This window comes from Indicator indicator, chromosome 22 (genome assembly GCF_027791375.1).
Source record: "Indicator indicator isolate 239-I01 chromosome 22, UM_Iind_1.1, whole genome shotgun sequence".
NCBI classification, from domain to species: domain Eukaryota; kingdom Metazoa; phylum Chordata; class Aves; order Piciformes; family Indicatoridae; genus Indicator; species Indicator indicator.
The window spans coordinates 16,638,460-16,658,479 of NC_072031.1; the positions used below are offsets into that span (position 1 = coordinate 16,638,460).

The window sequence follows — 20,020 nt, forward strand, 5'->3', positions numbered from 1 at the left end:
CTGGACTGGATGAGCTCTGGAGGTCCCTTCCAACCCAACCCATCCTAGGATTCTGTGAATTCAGAGAGGTCAAGCAGCAGAAGGGAAGCTGCTTCAGACCACTGCCACCAGAGGAAGAGTAAAGGGTCCAGTCTGAAGGAATGATGCTGGTGAAACAGAGAGATGCACCCAAAGGCACTGCAGAGAAACAGTCAGTGAGCAGCAGCATTTAATGTCCCAACAGGCTGTAGTTTGGAGCTACCACCAGCAAATACATCCAAGAAATGAGAACCATGGCAACCTCAACAACAAATCCCTGGGAAGTGAGCTTCACAGCCAGGACAAAGCCTCCCTCTTCACATGCAGTGCTACAGAACCAGTTACAGAAAAACCAGTACAGAAAAAACTCAGAGGCAGCTTCCCACCTCCTGGGCATGCAGCAGAGTGCAGTTCTTCAAGGAGAATGAACTCCCCCTCTGCAGCCAGGAATTCTCTTTGCTATGAGCATCTCCCTCCCACTGTTTGCAGCTCTGAAAGTGTTGGTAGCAGTGAGGAGCATCTCCTGCACCTCTGTATCCTGCCCTGACTGCTGGCACCCTCAGCACAACAGAAATTAACTCAGGATTTTAGAAGGGAAGCCAGCTTTGCTTCTGGTTAGTGCAGTGGTTCTTATGCTTCCCCCACCTGCCCTGAAAAAGACCCCAACCCAAAAAGACCCAGCAGAACTCCAACCCACCCCAACTAAAACCAAGCCCAACTAAAACCCCAACCCAAAACCCTGACCCAACCAAAAACCCCAATCCAAGACGACATCAACCCAACTAAAACCCAGCCTGACCAAACCCCAACCCCTATCCAAGGCAACTCCAACCCAACTCCCCAAAAATGAAATAGAAATCCCCAAGCCAGATCTTTATTTTCCTTATTGTGTCCCCTGCCAGCCATCAGATCAGAAAGCATCTCCTCAGCTGCTGTGTGTTACAGGAGCAAGGTGGCCCCAAGCCTGTGCCCCCTGCCTGTCCCTCCCTACCCCTTCAGCCTAAATTCTACCCAAGGCCTGTGGAAGCTCAACCTTTTGGGATGTCACCATGAACTCGCACAGTCCCACCACCCCTTTTCTTTTCTTTTATTAATGAATAGCACTGAGGGGGTTCTCTACCAGACCCCCTCCCCAGCTCCACGTCCAGCTCCTGGCCCAGCACTGTGGCTGGCAGCAGCACCACCACCACCACACCTCGAGCCCAGAAAGTGCAGGTTCCTCGCCTCGCCGCAGTGCCTGGTTCCTGGGGACAGCTAACTGATGATCCTGCTGATGGCCTGCAAGGAGGGGAACTCCTCATCCTCCAGGTGCAAAGCCTTATGGGTGACAAGGTCCTGCTGAGTCAGCACCTGCTGGCAGGTGGGGCAGATGGAGCAGTCGAGGTCGAGGTTGGAGTCCGTCTGCCAAACGCTCTTTTTGTTCTTTTTGGGTTTGTTGGAGCTTTGCTTCTCCTTGACTCTGAAATCATTGTGAGCAGAAAGAAGTTCTTGTTGTTTAACTGTGTCAGGCAGCAGCACCAGGAGCTCCTTAAAAATCTTCTTGAAGTTCTCCCCGAGCAGCTCTCGGCAGCTCCTGTAATACTGGGCGGCAGAGATCAGACCCTGGCGTGGAAGAGAGTCCAGGGTTAGCAGAAGCAAGAAATGGGGTAAGAAGAAGCTTGAGTGAATTGAAGCTGGAGGAGGGCAGATTTAGGCTGCCCTCAGGAAGAAATTCTTTGCAGTGAGGGTGGGGAGACACTGGAACAGGTTGCCCATGGAGGCTGTGGCTACCCCCTCCCAGAGGTGTTCAAGGCCAGGCTGGATGAGGCCCTGAGCAGCCTGGGCTGGTGGGAGGTGTCCCAGCCCATGGCAGGGGGTTGGGACTGGATGAGCTTTGAGGTCCGTTCTAACCCAACCCATTCTAGGATTCTGGTGAGAACCTGCCGCCTGCTCAGGCTGTGCAGCACTCTGTGAACCAACACTTCCTTTGCTAACTGTAAGCATCCTGTGTGACCTGCTCCAGGTGACCCTGCTTTGGCAGGGGGTTGGACTGGATGATCTCTGGAGGTCCCTTCCAACCCCCACCACTCCATGATTCTTCCAGAGAGGAAGGGTTTGAGAACCCCAAATGCACAGAACCATAGAATCATAGAATCATAGAATCAAGAAGGCTGGAAGAGACCTCAAGGATCATCGAGTCCAACCTGTCACCCTAAACCTCATGACTATCTAAACCATGGCACCAAGTGCCACGTCCAGTCCCCTCTTGAACACCTCCAGGGATGGTGACTCCACCACCTCCCTGGGCAGCACATTCCAATGGCCAACCACTCTCTCTGTGAAGAACTTTCTCCTCACCTCCAGCCTAAACCTCCCCTGGTGCAGCTTGAGACTGTGTCCTCTTGTTCTGGTGCTGGTTGCCTGGGAGAAGAGACCAACCCCCTCCTAGCTACAACCTCCCTTCAGGTAGTTGTAGACAGCAATGAGGTCTCCCCTGAGCCTCCTCTTCTCCAGGCTAAACACCCCCAGCTCCCTCAGCCTCTCCTCATAGGGCTGTGCTCAAGGCCTCTCCCCAGCCTCCTTGCCCTTCTCTGGACATGCTCCAGCAATTCAACATCTTTCCTAAACTGAGGGGCCCAGAACTGGACACAGTACTCCAGGTGTGGCCTAACCAGTGCTGTGTACAGGGGTACAATGACCTCCCTGCTCCTGCTGGCCACACTATGCCTGATGCAGGCCAGGATGCCATTGGCTCTCTTGGCCACCTGGGCACACTGCTGGCTCATGTTCAGGTGGCTGTCAACCAGTACCCCCAGGTCCCTTTCTGCCTGGCTGCTCTCCAGCCACTCTGACCCCAGCCTGTAGCTCTGCATGGGGTTGTTGTGGCCAAAGTGCAGCCCCTGGCACTTGGATTTGTTGAATGCCATCCTGTTGGACTCTGCCCATCTGTCCAGCCTGTCAAGGTCCCTCTGCAGAACCCTTCTACCTTCTAACAGATCAACACCTGCTCCCATCTTGATGTCATCTGCAAATTTACTGATGATGGACTCAATCCCCTCATCCAGATCATCAATAAAGATCAATAAAGGTCAATAAAGAATAAAGCCATGGATTAGTTTGGGTTGGAAATGACCTTAACCACCCAGCTCTCTCCAAAGGCCCTTGCCCACTCACCTGCCTGAACTGCCCAGAATGAGTTTTGAACTTGTTGAACTTGGACTCATCACTCTGGAGAAACTCTTTGATGGATTGTATTAGTTGGATGTTCCTCTGCTGGAAGTTTTCAGGTATCAAGTAGGATCCATGACAGGATTTTGGCCTGCTTTGGAGAGACCAAGAGTGACTGATGGTGCTTCATGCTACACAGACACTGCAGGAGATACAGGATGTGGCTGTTCTCTACTTCTCCTTCTCCTCCCAACTACAAGCAGCAGGAGGACTACAAAACGTGTCCTGTGGGACTGCAGACTCCAGCTCTACCTGCACAGAGCATTTAAAATGCCACTTGAACAGTTCTGACCAGGCACTTTGGAAGCCAGGTGCACCAAAAGGTTATGAGCAGAGCCCATGCCATGAACAAACCCAACAGATCCCTTCAGCTGTCTGTGTTCAGCTTACACAGATCGTCCCCTCTCCCCACAGACTCCTCTCTCCAGCCCAGAAGGGCCCTGGCCAAAAACCAGCTCCTGGAAAGATCAAGAAATGAAAGTGTTCAGAGGTCACCAAGGAAGACAGTGCTTCAGCACCTTGCTTCTGGAACTGGGAATCAATACAAAGGGTGAGAGAAATAGGTTGAAGCTGCAAATGGTTCTCAAAAAAACTGTAATCTAGAGAAGCCAAAAGTCTGAGCTGCCTAAGAGGTTCTCATCCCCTGAGACCTGCAGCCACACAACTCTTGTGCTTTACTTCACACAACTCTCCTGAATCCAGTCCAAAAGAGCCCTTGTCTCTCCCAGAGGAACCACTCTGTGGCTCGTCTCTGTGGCAGCACCTGTTGAAAATAATCCTCTTGGAGCACTTCATGTCTTGGTTGGACCTCATCTGACATAAGCAAGGGGTAATGCATAACGTATCTCCAATTCCAAGGATTTGTACTTACTCCTTCAAAGCTGTAGTGACAGGTTCAGAGACATTGGTGGATGGGAGGACAGCAAAGCCTGGGGGGGGTTTGCTGACAGGCACCGACAGTCCTGGAGGTGGAGGAGGACTCTTTAATAGCACCACAGTGTTAAAGCCTGAAAGGAAAGCAGGTAAGGGGCAGGAAGTTAGAGCAGGTACCTATGGCACTCACAGACCACCACCTAAAATTACACAGGGTCACAGAATGGGAGGGGTTGGAAGAGGCCTCTGGAGATCATCCAGTCCAACCCTCCTGCCAGAGCAGCATCACCCAGAGCAGGTCACACAGGAGCACATCCAGGGGCGATGGAACGTCTGCTGAGAAGAAGACTCCACAATCTCTCTGGGCAGCCTGCTCCAGGGCTCCAGCACCCTCACAGTGACAAAGTTTTCCCTTCTCTTCCCATGGCACCTCCTTTGCTGCAGCTTGCCCCCAATGCCCCTTGTGCTGTCCTTGGACATCTCTGAGCAGAGCCTGGCTCCGTCCTGCCCACACTGTCCTGCACATCTTTATCACCAGGATACATCACAAAATGGGTTGGCTTGGAAGGGACCTTAGAGATCATCCAGTTCCAACCCCCTGCCATGGGCAGGGACACCTCCCACCAGCCCAGGCTGCTCAAGGCCTCATCCAGCTTGTCCTCCCCTTCAGGGAGGGGGCATCCACAGCCTTCCAGGGCAACCTGTTCCACCTTTACTGGAAGGAACTCCTTCCCTAACCTCCAGTATAACTCTGCCTTCCTCCAGCTTCAATCTATTTCCTCTCATCCTATCACTACAGAAGTCCCTCCCCAGCTTTCTTGTAGCCCCTTCAGGTACTGTAAGGCTGCTCTAAGGTCCCCTCAGAACCTTCCTTTCTCCACACTGATCAGCCTCAACTCTTGTGAGCCCATCCATGTCACCCAGACTGCCATTTCAAAGCTCAAGCCTAACCTAGGTGGCAGAGGAGCTCCTCAGAGTCAGAAGGCATTGATACACCTCACCCTCATGCCAGGTTTCTCCAAGCCACCCCCACACAAAGCTGGCCCACGGTGCTTACCTGGTGGTGGGGGCATCCGAGCAGACCCTGAGCTCCCAAGAGCTGGGAAGTCTTCCTGAGGTAAAGGGCATTTGCTAGTCACTGTGGGCTTTTTAAGGCCAGGAGGCTCTTTGGGGGTACTGCAGATGCTCAGTGACTTCTCCAGATGGCCATTCATGATGGCTGAGGGTCTGTCAGAGGCGTGCAGAGCTGAGCAGGCACTCGATGGCCGCTCTGCCTCGGGCAGCTTCTCGGCCGCCGACCTGGGGGACGTCTCCGGTGGGGGGTGTGGGGACGATGGTCTCTGTTTCTCCACCAGCTTCTTCTTCTTGCTCACCTTGGTTAAAGTTTGTGAGGTAGAAGCTGCCAGCAAGGACGAAACATCAAACATGGTTGGTGTGTTTCTGATCTCCTGGGTCGTCAAGCCACTACCAGCATCTTCCTCGTCTGACTGAGAGAGTTTATTGTTCTTCCTGCTTCCCTTGGAGGTGTTCAGGGAAGGCTTCTTGGCTGGCTGGGCGATGCAGGGGGTGCTCATGGCTTTGACCACGTTCTTACTGGAACCATTGTTCCATGCAGATGTGATGCTGGGGATTGTTTTGTTGTTGGGCCTCATCTTGGACACCAAGGCTGGAAAATCCTCTTCCTGGAAGGCAGTTTTCTTCGCAGTGGCTGTGTAGGTCAAGGAGATCCCTGAGGAGATGGTGCTGGGTGCTGCAGGTGACAAGCTTGGGAAATCTTCTTCTTTTAGCTTAACTGCTGAGAGCTGGGCAGGGCTGGGAGGAAGGGAAAACACAGCCAGATAGAGCAGTGCTGCACAGGCAGAATAAGCTCCATGTCCCAGCCCCCACACTGTCACTTAGGGTGGCACAAGTGCCCCAGCTGGCTGCCTCCTCCTTGGAGGTGTTCGAGGCCAGGCTGGATGAGGCCCTGAGCAACCTGGGCTGGTGGGAGGTGTCCCTGCCCATGGCAGGGGGTTGGAACTGGATGATCTACAAGGTCCTTTCCAACTCCAGCCATTCTGTGATGATGACGAACTGTTAACAGGGGGGAGAGTCACTTGGGCTTGCACACTGGGGGCTCCTCAAGATGTCACAGCAGCCTTGCTGTGTGAGCAGAACTGCCTCAGCACACCTCACCAGAGCTCCACACAGGGGTGCATTCGAGCTGCCACGTCCTCCAAAGACATCATTCTGAACAGAATGCTTCAGGAGATGAGGAATTTTAGAACCTGCACTACAGGGCTCCTTCAGGATCAGCCATCAAGGCTGATCACCATTCTGTGATTCTACAGAGAGAACTTCCCTGAAATTGCCCCCAAGAAGATCCAGCCATGGCCTGAAGCAACAGCTGACACTGCTCATGCAGGTGACCAGCACAGGAGCAGCTTGAAGCAGAAGGGGGCCAGGGCAAGGGGGAAGCATTTGTGGTTTAAATGATCTGTAAAATCCTCTTCTCCAGAGATGGAGAACATCAGTGAGTTTCTCAGTCTCCTCTCTCATCACTGCAGCCCTCCCTCAACTTACCCTTGTAGAGCTCCCACTGCTGAACCAATTGCTGGGAAGTCATCTTGGCTTAAAGCACCGTTGGCAGCTGCTTCTTTTGGAGGAGTGACAAAAAGAGCAAAGAATGGTTACAGTTAAAATCATTCACTCCAGAGCAGGAGCCACCAGTGAAGATGACAGCACTGTTAACAAGTCCTATTTTCAGCAGCTGATGTCAGCTGTGACATTCCAAAAGGACACTTTAAATCCATACATCCCCATTTCCCTCAGTCACCATGATGTCATCCCAGCCTGGCTGCAGTGTACAGGAAATGCAGGATACTGCTGAGCAACACACTGTCTGGCAAGCACTTTGGGGGGGCACCTGCCCCAGGCCCAGGTCTCCACGCCCCCTGGCTCTTTGCTTCTACTTGATCTTAAAGGTCCCTTCCAGCCTAAAACACTCTGCAGTTCTCTGATTGCTCTACCAGCCCATGGCTGAGTTAACTCTCCACAGCTCCATCCATGTCCATCAGCTTCCAAGAACACCACAAGATTCTTCCACTTCCCTCAGGCTGATCTCCAGACCCATCACACCTCCCTGCAGCTGCAGGTCTTGTTCAGCACTCACCTGCAGCATCATTTGAAGACTTTGGCACACGCTTGGAGCTGAGCACCTCAGGATCCCTCAGCTCCTCCTTTCTGCCTCGGCTGCTGCTGTCCTCTTTTTCCTCCACATGTTTATTCTCCTCCTGCCGTTTGGCTGCTACTGATGCCCTGACTGCTGCTGCCACATCCCTGTCTTCCTCCTCCCTGCAGGACAGGACACCTTCCCTTGGTCATACAGCATGGATCAAGGAGCAGCTTTGTCTCGCTCCAGCTCCAGCTCCGACGACCATCCCTGGTCCAGTGCTGCCACCTGCTGAGAAGGCTACACCGACCCCACCACACCAAACCACCTCCCTGGTGGTGACAGCAACATTCACCCCCGGGGTCTGCAAATTCTGGGTGTGCTGCTAACAATCCAGGCCAGGAGAAACCGGGGGTGAACTGGGAGAGACAGCAGCAGGGATGGATGGGGCTCCCTGGCTGTCCTGCTTGTTTCCAAACACATGGAGCCACACCTGTGGGCCACAGGCATCTTCTGAAGCATGGCTGGTCATGAACTCTCAACACATGCATCACCCACATGCAACACCAACACAGGGAAGGGTTTCAGGTGGACTTCTTGCCACCACTGATGAACCAGTTCATCATCCAGCAAGGAAAAGGAAAGGAGATGTGCAGCATGTGAAAAAAAAAAAAAAAAGGTTAAGGTCTTGTGTGGATGAAGAGAGGTGGAGGTGCAGCATTTCATTTCAATACTTAACCCTCTTCTTTTTCCAAAGCACTCAGTCTGGCCACAGAGAGATCTGTTAATTCAGTGAGAAGCATGGTCCTTAGAGAGGAGCTTCATGATGACCCACACCAAGAAGTCCATTCCCTGCAAACACTCACCACTCACTTCACAACATCCTGAGAGGGAATGGATTTGAATTGAAGAGGGGAGATTGAGACTGGAGATTAGAAAGAAATCCTTTCTGGTGAGGGTGGGGAGACACTGGAACAGGCAGCCCAGGGAGGCTGTGGATGCTTCCTCCCTGAGGCTTTGAGCAGCCTGGCCTAGACCCACACACACAGCACCTTGGGGTTGTTCCTGCAGCAGACCCTCAATGGTGCTCCAAAGCTCCAGGAAGAGCTGTGGGAGCTGAGGGTACCCATGGCTGATGTCCAGGAGGTCTGAGCAGTTCATCTGGTTGCAGCTGTCCCTGCTCACTGCAAGGGGGTTGCACCAGATCAGCTTTACAGGTCCCTTCCCACCCAAACCCCTCTGGGATTCCATGACTGGAGTCACATTGACATTGGAATTCCATGGCACGGACACCTTCCAGCTGAGCCACTTCTCTAGTGGGAGGTGTCCTTGCCCATGGCAAGGAGGGTGGAACTGGATGATCTTTGGGTTCCAACCTATGATCCTATTTAAGAAGCTTAGCATTAAAAATTCCTGAAATTGATTTAGGATTCTGAGTATTTAACCACAAGTTGAGGATGACAATGTCTGCTTCCCATCTCACCACAAGGGAGCTGAAACTTCTTCACCCAGAGCAATTTAACTCCCACCAGGCATGCAGACAGCACACAGGCTTGGCCTGAAAGCTAACTCTGCTCTCAACAAGGTTTGTACCCACTCCCTTTCCCCTGCTCCACCAAAATATTAATTTGGAATAAAACCCCAACACTAAGCAGCAATAAAGCCCCACAGACCCTTGTACCACTCACCTCTTGTACCTCCAGCTGCCTCTTCTGTTCTGCTGACTCCCTCGGCCACCCAGTCTGCTGGCCCTCCCCTGCCTGTTGTACCTGTCCACTTCTTCATAGTCCTCTCCACTTATGACACCTGGACAGGAGCAATGGGCCTCAGTTATTGTCTAATCCTGGCATCAGCCTGTGCTGACAAAAGGGAAAATAAACTCCTGCAAACAAATCTGTCTGGATTTGGGGGGACACAGGCTCTCCCCCAGCTCTACTCTGCCCTGCTGAGGCCACAGCTGGAGTACTGGGTCAGGTTCTGGGCTCCCCAGTTCAGTACAAACAGGGAACTGCTGGAGATAGTTCCGTGGAAGCTAGAAAGGTGCTGAGGGTCCTGAAGCACCTCTGTGAGGAGCAAAGGCTGAGAGCCCTGGGACTGAGAGCCTGGAGAAGAGCAGCCCCAGAGAGGATCTGAGCAATACTCAGCAAGAGATAAAGGCTGGAGGGCAAGAGGCTGGGGCCAGACTCTGCTCAGTGGTGCCCAGGGACAGGACAAGGGGCAAGGGGCACAAACTGAGCAGGAGGAGAAACTTTGATGTGAGGGTGCTGGAGCCCTGGAGAAGACTGCTCAGAGTGGTTGTGGAGTCTCCTGGTCTGGCGACTTTCCAGACCCATCTGGATGTGTTCCTGTATGACCTGCCCTGGGTGATGCTGCTCTGGCAGGGGGTTAGACTGGATGATCTCTGGAGGTCTCTTCCAACCCCCACCATCCCATGACTCCCAGAGGAAGTTTTTGAGACTCCAAAATGCACAGAACCATGGATTGGTTTGGGTTGGAAGGGACCTTAACCACCCAGCTCTCCCCAAAGGCCCTTGCCCACTCACCTGCCTGAACTGCCCAGAATGAATTTTGAACTTGTTGAACTTGGACTCATCACTCTGGAGAAACTCTTTGATGGAGGCAGAGACCCCCATCCTTGGAGCTATCCAGGGTGAGGCAGGACAGGGCTCTGGACAACCTGCTCTAGTGGAGTATGTCCCTGCTGCAGAGGGGGCGGACTGGATGCCCTCCGGAGGTCCCTTCCAAGGCAGACCATCCTCTGATGGCAGGAGCTGGATGTTCCTCCGCCGCAAGCGTTCAGATCTCAAGCGGTGCCCGTGCAGGACTCCGGGCAGGTCGCGGCCCGGGGCAGACTCACCATCGGGGCGGCGCGGGTGGCGTGGGGCCAGGCTGAACTGCAGGTCGATGTGGCGGTTCTGGCGCGCCTCGGCGCGGCTGCGGCTGTGGCAGGCGCTGCGGTGAGCCTTGTAGTCGATCTCGCTGCGGAAGGCGTGGGTGAACTGCTCGGTGCTGCACCGGCCCTCCTCGCACAGGAAGTGCTTCTCGCGGAAGTGCTCCCGCAAGTACTCGTAGTCACTGCCAACACAGAAGGGCTGCACCTCACACGCTGCCGGCCAGGGCTCGGCGTGGCCTTGGGGAGCAGTTTCTGTGCTGCCGGAGCAGTCAAGGCACTGGGACAGGCAGCCCAGAGGGGTGCTGGAGGCACCATCGCTGGAGCTGTTCCAGAAACATGTGGCCATGGCACTTGGGACAGGCTTTAGTGGCCGTGGTGGTCTTAGTCTGACACCTTGGAGATTTTTTCTAACCCAAACAATTCTATGATTCAGGAAGAAGTTCTTTAGTATAAGGATGGTGAGACACTGGAGCAGCTTGCCCAGGGAGGCTGTGGATGCCTCATCCCTGCAAGTGTTCAAGGCCAGGTGGGATGTCTTAAGCAGCCTGGGCTGTCCCTGCTCATGGCAGGTGGGGTCGAAATTGGACATCTTTAAGGTTCCTTCCAAGCCATTCTATGATTCTAAACCTGCTAAACTTAACCTCTTCCTCACATCCAGCTGTACCCAAGGCCTACAGAATCAGAGAATCACAGAATCATTTAGGCTGGAAAACTTCTTTAAGATCATCAAGTCCAAACATTAACCTGGCACTGCCAGGGCACCACCAAACCATGGCCCTCAGCACCACATCTCCACAGCTCTGAAACCCCTGCAGGGGTGGGTACTCCACCACTGCCCAGGCAGCCTGGGCCAAGCTTTGACAACGCTTTGGGGGAAAAAAATTGTTCCTCATGTCCAACCTAAACCTCCCCTGGGAAAACGTGAGGCCGTTTCCTCTTGTCCTGTCACTTGTTCCTTGGGAGAAGAGACCAATCTCCACCTGCCTCTAACCTCCTTTCAGGGAGTTGCAGAAAATGAGAAGGTTGTAGAGAGCAATGTACCTCATAAAAGAAATCTACTTCTCTCTGCTTTGCATGTGAACTTAGGGGCAATGGATTTAACACACCAGATGGCTACAGACATCATGCTGCAAAACTAGCAGTTGGACTTGATGGTCTTGTCTGGACTTGATGAACTCGATGGAACAGTTGGACTTGATGATCTTAAAGGTCTCTTCCAAGCAAAATGATTCTGTGACTCTATGAAAATGTAACTTGTAATGTTTAGTATTAATGAAGAACACTTTAAAAACATGAACAAGACAATGTGAATCATAGAATCCTAGAATGGGTTGGGTTGGAAGGGACCTCAAAGCTCATCCAGTTCCAACCCCCTGCCAAGGGCAGGGACACCTCCCACTAGCCCAGGTTGCTCAAGGCCTCATTCAACTTGGCCTTGAACACCTCCAGGGAGGGGGACATCCACAACCTCCCTGGGCAGCCTGTTCCAGTGTCTCCCCACTCCCTCTGTAAAGAATTATTTCATCATTTGAAGAACAAGCAGAATGTGGCCAACCTGCCTTCTGTCTGCCACAGCTACTGCCCCAAGACTCAAAGCAAATCCAAACCCAAAGGTAAGCTCCAAGAAGAGGAGGAAGCTGCTTGCACAAACCTGTAGTATTCCTGAGCGCCATCAGAGTCACAGAAGTGGCAGAAGTAGTGGTCCCTGCGGAGGTGCTTGAGCAGTTCGTCGTTGTCCAGGTAGCGCTCGTCGCAGAACTTGCAGAGGGGGTGGCCGCGGTGGGAGGTGTCGTCTGGGTCCCCGTGGATGCGGTGCCTGGCCAGCTCCTTCCGCGAGTACCACTTCCGCTCGTGGCTAAAGATCTGAGCGGAGACAGAAGCCATGTTAATCCCGGCAAACGGGAACCCAAACCAAAGAATCACACAGCTGTCTGGCTTGGAAAGGCCTCTGAGCTCACCCAGGCCAACCATCAGCCCAACCCCAGCCACTGAACCATGCCCCAGAGTGCCATGGCCACAGGGTTCTGGAGCACATGCAACAAGCTGGGCTGTGGCAGAGTTGGTTCGTGTGTGGGACTGGAGGGTTTGCTTCAAAAATATGCAATCTGACAACTGACACCTACAAATTTGCAGGGAATAGGAACCAAAACTCAAGTTGTTGGGGTAAGAAGAGTTCTGAGGATGACAAAAAGATCAACACAGCCTTGAGAACAGAATATCCTTTATCAAACAATCCCAGCATGGTGGGGTTGGAAGGGACCAACCCCCTGCCAAAGCAGCTTGCCCAAGGTCACAATGGCCAGCTGGGTTTGGAAGCTCTCCAGACAAGGAGACTCCACAACCTCTCTGGGCAGCCTGCTCCAGGCCTCCAGCACCCTCACAACAAAGAAGTTTCTCCTCCTGTTCAGGTAGAACCTTCTGGGTTCCAGTCTGAGCCCTCTGTGCCTTGTCCTGTTCCCGGGCACCACTGAGCAGAGTTTGGCCCCAGCCTCTTGCTCCCCCCCCCCAGCTTCCTCTCTTGCTGAGCATTGCTCAGATCCCCTCTGGGGCTGCTCTTCTCCAGGCTCTCAAGTCTTTCCTCCTCACAGAGCTGCTCCAGGCCCCTCAGCATCTTTATACCCTCCACTGGCCTCTCTCCCAGTTTCCTGTCTCTAGTGCAGCTGTGGCCTCCCCAGTGCAGAGAACTCATTCTGCCAGGTAACTCATCTCTCCAGCATGTTGTAATACACATTTTCAGTCAGCCCCTGGGCAGGGTCTAGGTCTCTAGAGCAAATAGAGTGTACTTTTGAGTGCAGGCAACAGTGAGTTTCATTCTCCAATCAAGTGAAGAACACACAGGAAATGTGCTTGAACAAATAAAGAAGATAATGAGATATAGTTCTCTCTCATTAACCAGCAAGATGGACTCTCATCCTGTCTAGGATCCAACTGGAAATATGGCATTGATCTGAGAAAGAAATCCATCACTCCAGGGTGCCTTCTGCTCTCTGAACAAGCACCAAGAAGTTCCTTCAGTTACACTTTGAGCTGTGGAGGTCATTATGAGTATAAATCTTAATAAATATCAAATCTCTATGGTTACAATTGTAACAAAGTCTGCTTGGGACTCTGAACCATCCACCAGACAGGTAAGTTTGGTATCCCCTATGGCAGAGGAGCTGACATCAGAGGGATTGGTTAAATTAAACATATAATCCACTGAGAAACTCCAGGCCTGCTTCATTAATCAGTTCCTGCAGGTAGAGAGAAGAACCTTGGAGAACAACTCCGTGCTGTTCAGCTCCCCTCTCCCTTCCCACCTCCCCAAGTACTGCTGCAGGTCACAGAAAGCAGCAGTCCCACACATGAAGAGATGGAATTCCCTCACCTTGAGGTGTTTAACACACAGTTTACAACAGAAGAGTTCATGCTGCTTCCTCATGTGCTGCTCCAGATCTGCAAAGGTGTTGAATGGCTTCAGCTCTGGACACAAAGAGCATTCATGCTGCAGCAGCTTCCTGGAGGACAGGAAAGATTCCCTGAAATGATCTCACTCCCTCTCACCAACCAGATGCTTTAAGTGCAACCCAGAAGTTCCTTTGGTGGCAGGAGAGAGGAGCTTTAGAGTGGACTGCCAGCAGGTTCAGGCAGCAAACCCCTTGCTCACTGAAGACTCAACTGCAGCTTCCAGAGCCCATTTCATTCTACTTTCTGCTGCCAGAAACTGAAGAAGACAGCAGGGAGAGGTAAGAGCTGTGGCAATGGTAATTGCTGCTGAGACCTTGTCAGGCTGTGCTGCCAAAGAGACGTGGACAGGATGGAGAGGAGGGGGTTGGAATGGACCTCTGGAGATAACCCAGTCCAACCCCTGCTCAAGCAGGGCACCCACAGCAGCTTGCCCAGGATCCAGCTGGGGTTGGAAGCTCTCCAGACCAGGAGACTCCACAACCTCACTGGGCAGCCTGCTCCAGGCCTCCAGCAGCCTCACACCAAAGATTCTCCTCCTGTTTAGATGGAACTTCCTGGGTTCCAGTTTGTGCCCCCTGTCCTATCCCTGGACACCATTCTGCATGGGTTTATCTTTTTTCACTCTTCTCCTTTTAACTGTTTTTAATTCTCTTCCTAATTGGTTCAGAGGAGGCTACAGCAATGCTGGGAAGGCTGGAAGCCCTCTGCTGTGAGGCCAGGCTGAGAGGTTGGGGTTGTTCAGTCAGGAGAAGAGAAGGCTTCAGGGAGACCTTCTGGTGGCCTTTCAGTGCTTCAAGAGGATGATCAGAAAGCTGAGGACAGGCTTTGAGCAGTGCCTGCTGTGACAGGACAAGGGGGGATGGCTTCAACTGAAAGAGGGAGATTTAGACTGCAGAGAAGGAAGAGGTTGTTGAGAGCCTGGCCCAGGTTGCCCAGAGAGGTGGTTGATGCCCCATCCCTTGCACCATCCCATGTCAGGCTGTTTGGGGTCTGAGTAACCTGCTCTGGTTGGGGATGTCCCTGCTGGCTGCAGGGGGTTGGATTAGGTAACCTTGAAATGTCACTTCCCACCCAAACCAGTCTGGGATTCCATTAATCAAGCACATTGTGAAAAATATTTTCAGAGCATGATGCCGATGCCAGAGTTCCACTCTGCACTGGCTTTTTACTTCATTCTTTCCCTCTTTCATTTGGAGTTAAGATCTCTGCAGGCAGACAGGGCTGCTCCTCCTTTCATCCAACGTTTGGGACAATTGGTTTTGATGAATGGTGCTGCAGCACAGCAACAAACACAATTATGACAGAATTATGACAGCAATTCAGCCTCTGAGTTTCCACAGCAGCCAGGCAAGGCATGAGAAGCCTCACTGAAAGTTTGCTGTTTCTAAAGCAAAAACCACCTAGAACAAAGCTGCTGTGCTACACATCAATGCATTGAACACTTCAGCCTTGAGCAGTTGGCCTCTTTGCTGGCTGTGGCACTGAGTGTCCACACCAACCACCCTGCTCCAGGCTCTCCTCCTACCACTACCACCTGTTAAGGTGACTAACACATGGCAGCCACTCAATTCCCTGGAAACAAAACCACTCTGCACTTCCTGCCACATCAGGCTGATAAGAACCTGCTGCTTGAGGGACAGGTTAGAGACAGGACTCCAGGGCTTACCTGTACAGTGCATAAACATCTCCATCCATAAAATAAATGTCATATTTCTTCTCATGTTGCAGCTGGCTAAGTGCTATGGTTGAGAAGGAGGTGAGCTTGCGGCCGAAGACAACCTGCAGGCAACAGAAGAATCACTGAGAGCACTCTGAGCCTGCACAGTTCTTGGCATAGATTCACAGAATCCTAGAATGGGTTGGGTTAGAAGGGACCTCAAAGACCATCCAGTCCCAACCCCCTGCCATGGGCAGGGACACTTCCCACCAGCCCAGGCTGCTCAAGGCCTCATCCAGCCTGGCCTTGAACACCTCCAGGGAGGGGACAGCCACAGCCTCCCTGGGCAACCTGTTCCAGTGTCTCCTCACCCTCACTGCAAAGAATTTCTTCCTCATCTCCACTCTCAATCTCCCCTCTCCCAGCTCCAAGACATTGTCCCTCATCCTGTCACTCCCAGCCCTAGTCAAAAAGTCCCTCTCCACCTCTCCTGGAACCCCTTCAGGTACTGGAAGGCTGCTCTAAGGCGTCCCCAGAGCCTTCTCTTCTCCAGGCTGAACAGCCCCAACTCTCCCAGCCTGTCCCTGTAGGAGAGGTGCTCCAGCCCTTGTGGCCTCCTCTGGACCCTCTCCAACAGCTCCAGGTCCCTCTTGTGCTGGGGGCCCCAGAACTGGAGGCAGTGCTGCAGGTGGGGTCTGAGCAGAGCAGGACAGAATCCCCTCCCTGTGCTGCTGCTCTCCCTGCTCTGGATGCAGCTCAGCACACAGCTGGCTGCTGTTGCTGGCTCCTGGGGAGTTTGTCATCCCCAAGCCCTTCTCCTCCAGACTGCTCCAAAAACTCCTTGGCACAAATGGTGCTTGAGAGCGAACTCATCACAAGCTGAAGTTTGTAGAGCTTTGTGTCAGCTGCAGTTGCTCATCACCACCCCCAGTTACTGCCCCCACAACTGCCAGCCAAGCCAAGGTGACTGCTCCCTATCAGCTTCCAGCTGGAATGAAGGTGGGTTGGCCTGGGCTGGTCTTTGGATTTTGAACCAGATTAGGAAACTCTCTCACAGGATGTTTTGCTACCACAGCTGGGCTAAACATAAAGATCTCCAGCCAGTTCCACCCCTCCTGCTGCAAATGGCTGTCAGGAGCCCTGTGCTCAGCCCCCTCCTGGTCAGAGGTCACAGAGAAACTCTGTGAGTGTGAGGTGACAGTGTCCAGAGTCTGACCAGGAAACCTCTTTTGTCTTACTGCCAGAAAAGGACAAGAAAAAATGGCCTCAAGTTGCACCAACCAAGGAGGTTTAGATTGTATATCAGAAGAAATGTCTTCACTGAAAGGCTTCTCAAACACTTGACATGAGGTTGAGCTTATTTGGGAGAAACCTTCCAGTCCAATCATTCTCTAACTCTGCCAAGGCCGGTGCTGCACCATGGCCCTCAGCACCACATCTCTTCTAAACACCTCCAGGGATGGGGATTCAACCACCTCCCCAGGGAGCCTGTTCCAGTCTTTGAGAGCCCTTTAAGTGAAGATGGTTTTTGATAAATTCTGTCTAAAACTTCCTTGGTGCAACTTGAGGCTGTTTCCTCTTGCCTGTCACTCGTTACTGGGGAGAAGAGAATAGGAAGAAAAACAATTGCCCCTGGCTTTTAAATAATAAGCAACTCTGCCTCCCCTCAACAGGGAATAGAGATGATTGGGGTTTTTTAGCACAAGAGTCCAGCAATTTCATAGAATGGTTTGGGTTGGAAGGGACCTCCAAAGCTCATCCAGTCCAAGCCCTGCAGGCAGCAGGGACATCCTCCACTAGAGCAGGTTGCTCAGAGCCTTCTCCAGCCTCACCTTGAAGAGCTCCAGGCATGGGGCCTCAGCTCCCTCCCTGGGCAACCTGTTGCAGTGTTCCAGCAGCCTCCTGCTGCAGAACTTGTTCCTCACATCCAATCTCAATCTGCTCTGCTCTCATTTCAAACCATTGCCTCTCATCCTGTCCTTGCAGCCCTTTGGGAACAGTCCCTCTGCAGCCTTCCTGTAGCCCCTTCAGGTCCTGGCAGGCTGCTCTGAGGTCTCCCTGGAGCCTTCTTCTCTCCAGGCTGAACACCCCCAGCTCCCTCAGCCTGGCCTCACAGCAGAGGTTTTCCAGCCCCCTGATCACTTCTGTGGCCTCCTCTGGACCTTCTCCATCAGGTCCATGTCCTTCCTGTGTTGAGGGCTCCAGAGCTGGATGCAGCACTGCAGGTGAGGTCTGAGCAGAGCAGAGGGGCAGGATCCCTGCTCCTTTTCTTCCAGCAGCCCCAAGAACAATGGCACACACAGAGTACCACAAAAACTGACAGGTCCTCCCAGCCTGATCCACACCAGGGGGAATTTCCAGGTCAGGAAGGAGTCCTTCCCAACTGTCCTGCCACCATTACCCATCACAAACAGCACTATTACCATAACAAGTAGATCCTGCTTCCTCCTCCCTCATGCCCCTTGCTGCCACTCACTCAGAGTGAGATTTGCATCACAGTTTCATTTCCTTTGCTCCAACACTCATCAGCTCATCTGCACTACTCTGCAGAGCACTAGCTGAGACCTGCCAGTGCTGTACCTGCCTCTGCTAATTCCACACACATTGCAAACTAAGAGACCTCATTTTAGGTCCTACATAAACATTCAGTTCATTCATCTGCAGTTTTGAGAGGGTTTATGCCCCCCAAGATCTTTTTTTTTCTGGACATAACAGTATTAGGGAGGGAAAAAGACCAGAGCCATTAAAAGTGACTGTAACAAAAGGATCATTTTTAACAGTTACCTAAGAAGAAAAATGGTAAAACGAGTCAAAGTTCAGGCCCCAGAGTGTACCAAGACTACATAACTGAAGAGCACTCCTGATTAATGGTCCACCCATGGCCCAAAGACAAGCAGGCTGAAGGATGAAAAGCAACCTCACAGCTTGCTAAGGGAGAAGCAGAGCAGCAGCTCCTCAGAGAGCCTCAAAGTTGTTCTCACAGGGTTTCTTTCTGCACACAGAGGCTGCTCGTGTGCCAAAAAGCTCCATCTAAAATCCACGCTGACCTTTCTAGCTGCCACAAAGCCTGAGGAGCTTCAGCAGGCAGTTGAAAACCTTCAATCCCTCCAACCACCTGAACAACGTAAAGAGCAGCCAAGGCAGTTTAGCTGGGGGTGGGCCTCTCCTTTTATCAAGGGGAGAGCCTCCTCCCCTGATATATTTGAGAAAAACTGAGAAGTTTCATGGCTGGACTCAGAGATTGTTTGGGTTGGAAAAGACCTCCAAGATCATAGAGAGCAACCAGCAACCCAAGACCACCATGGCCACTAAACCATGTCCTGAAGTGCCACATCCCCTCATTTTTTAAATACCTCCAGGGATGGGGACTCCACCACCTGTGCCAATCCCTGACCACTCTTGCAGGAAAGAAATTTTTCCTAATCTCCAACCTAAACCTTCCCTGGAACAATTTCAGGCCATTTCCTTTTGTTCTATCACCTGATATGTGAGAAGAAACCAACCCCCACCTGGCTCCAGCCTCCTTTCAGGGAGCCGTAGAGAGCAGTGAGGTCTCTCCTCAGCCTCCTTTTCTCCAGACTAAACAACCCCAAGTCCCCCTTCACAGCCCAGCCACAGCCTTCGCTATCGCCCCGGCCAGACATGAGGTGCACAGAAATCGAGCAGAAAAACTCCTCCAGCTGAGGGGAAATTAGTTTTGAAGCACACGCCTAGGAGACGGCTCCGGCTAACAGGAACGCCGGGCATGAGCAAACCCCGAAAGAAGGCAAAATATGTTCTCCCCCGACCGCCAGCTTAAAACAAAGTCAGGAATTGGGCAGGATGATCGAGTCATCTCAGACACGTCATACCAACTCCGGAGGGCAAGCCCTGCTGACTGAAAGAAAAAAAACAACAAAATATTCCTTTTATATTCCAGTTTTATCCTATTTTGTTTCCGACACGGCTCCCGTTCCTTCCGACCGGCAGCCACGCCGCCGAGAGCGAAGCGGGCGGCAGATGAAGTGGGAAAGTTCCGGGCTATGGGACGTTCCCCGCCCCGGCCCCACTCAGCAGATCTCAGAGTTGCTTCGTGCCCCGACTCCCGGCCCGGCCCAGCCCAGCCCGAGGCCTCCCCGTGCCCCACGGCCCCGCTCCCCACAGCAGCCAGCCCGAGGCCCTCCCCACGGGACGCTGACAGGCGCCGGTACCGGGCCGTGGGGGTGCGATGAAGGGGGTGGAGGGACGGTTCCGGCCTCACCTGGCCCAGCTCCTCTCGGCACACCGCGCAGTACCGCACGCCGCACAGGGCCCGCATCCGCACCGAGCAGCGGTAGCAGATGGGGTGATCGCAGCGGCCTAACGCCACCACCTCCAACTCCCCGCAGCACAGCACGCACGGCCCGTCCGCCGATCCCGCCGCGCCGCAGGCCATGGCGGCCATGGCGGCGCCGACCCGCCGCGGCCTAGGCCTCGTACCGCCTAGCAACAGCCAGCGCCATAGAGAGACAGCCTAGAGCGCCGCCCGGCCTGCGACTCTCCGCCCAGCGCCTACGATAGACACCCGCGCTCGCCGCGCCGGCCGAGCCTGACCATAGAGGAGCTTGACCTAGAGCGGCACCTCAGCCACTAATTGCCCCTTACGACCGGTAGAGTGCCGCTGCGCTGACGTCACCCAGCGTCCTCCAGCTCCTGACCATAGAGTAATACGCGCAGAGCGTCGCCCCGGGGCCGGTGCCGCTCTAGCCAGGCTCTCGACGGCCTCGCACCATAGAGAAGCGCGGCCCGGCGTGTT

The 20,020-nt window shown here is 53.2% G+C and overlaps 1 protein-coding gene across 1 annotated transcript; it reads right to left on the reverse strand.

Moving 5' to 3' along the window:
* Positions 1–1,020: 1,020 nt before the first annotated feature.
* Positions 1,021–19,660, reverse strand: ZNF598 (zinc finger protein 598, E3 ubiquitin ligase). Its single transcript, XM_054390891.1, has 12 exons — positions 19,487–19,660; positions 15,256–15,368; positions 13,510–13,639; positions 11,794–12,005; positions 10,107–10,324; positions 8,938–9,055; positions 7,250–7,431; positions 6,661–6,733; positions 5,156–5,910; positions 4,097–4,232; positions 3,172–3,316; positions 1,021–1,620 (listed from the first exon to the last, which is right to left on the reverse strand). The coding sequence occupies exons 1-12, from the start codon at positions 19,658–19,660 to the stop codon at positions 1,273–1,275; spliced, it is 2,604 nt and encodes an 867-aa protein (XP_054246866.1). The 3' UTR covers positions 1,021–1,272.
* Positions 19,661–20,020: the final 360 nt, after the last annotated feature.

Excerpts from the sequence above, each read along its gene's own strand:
- ZNF598 (XM_054390891.1), bottom strand. The coding sequence starts at position 19,660 with ATGGCCTGCGGCGCGGCGGGATCGGCGGACGGGCCGTGCGTGCTGTGC. Across the intron at positions 6,734-7,249 it reads GTCTTCAAATGATGCTGCAG|AAGCAGCTGCCAACGGTGCT; the intron begins GTGAGTGCTGAA and ends CTCCTCCAAAAG. Across the intron at positions 4,233-5,155 it reads TCGGATGCCCCCACCACCAG|GCTTTAACACTGTGGTGCTA; the intron begins GTAAGCACCGTG and ends CTTTCCTTTCAG.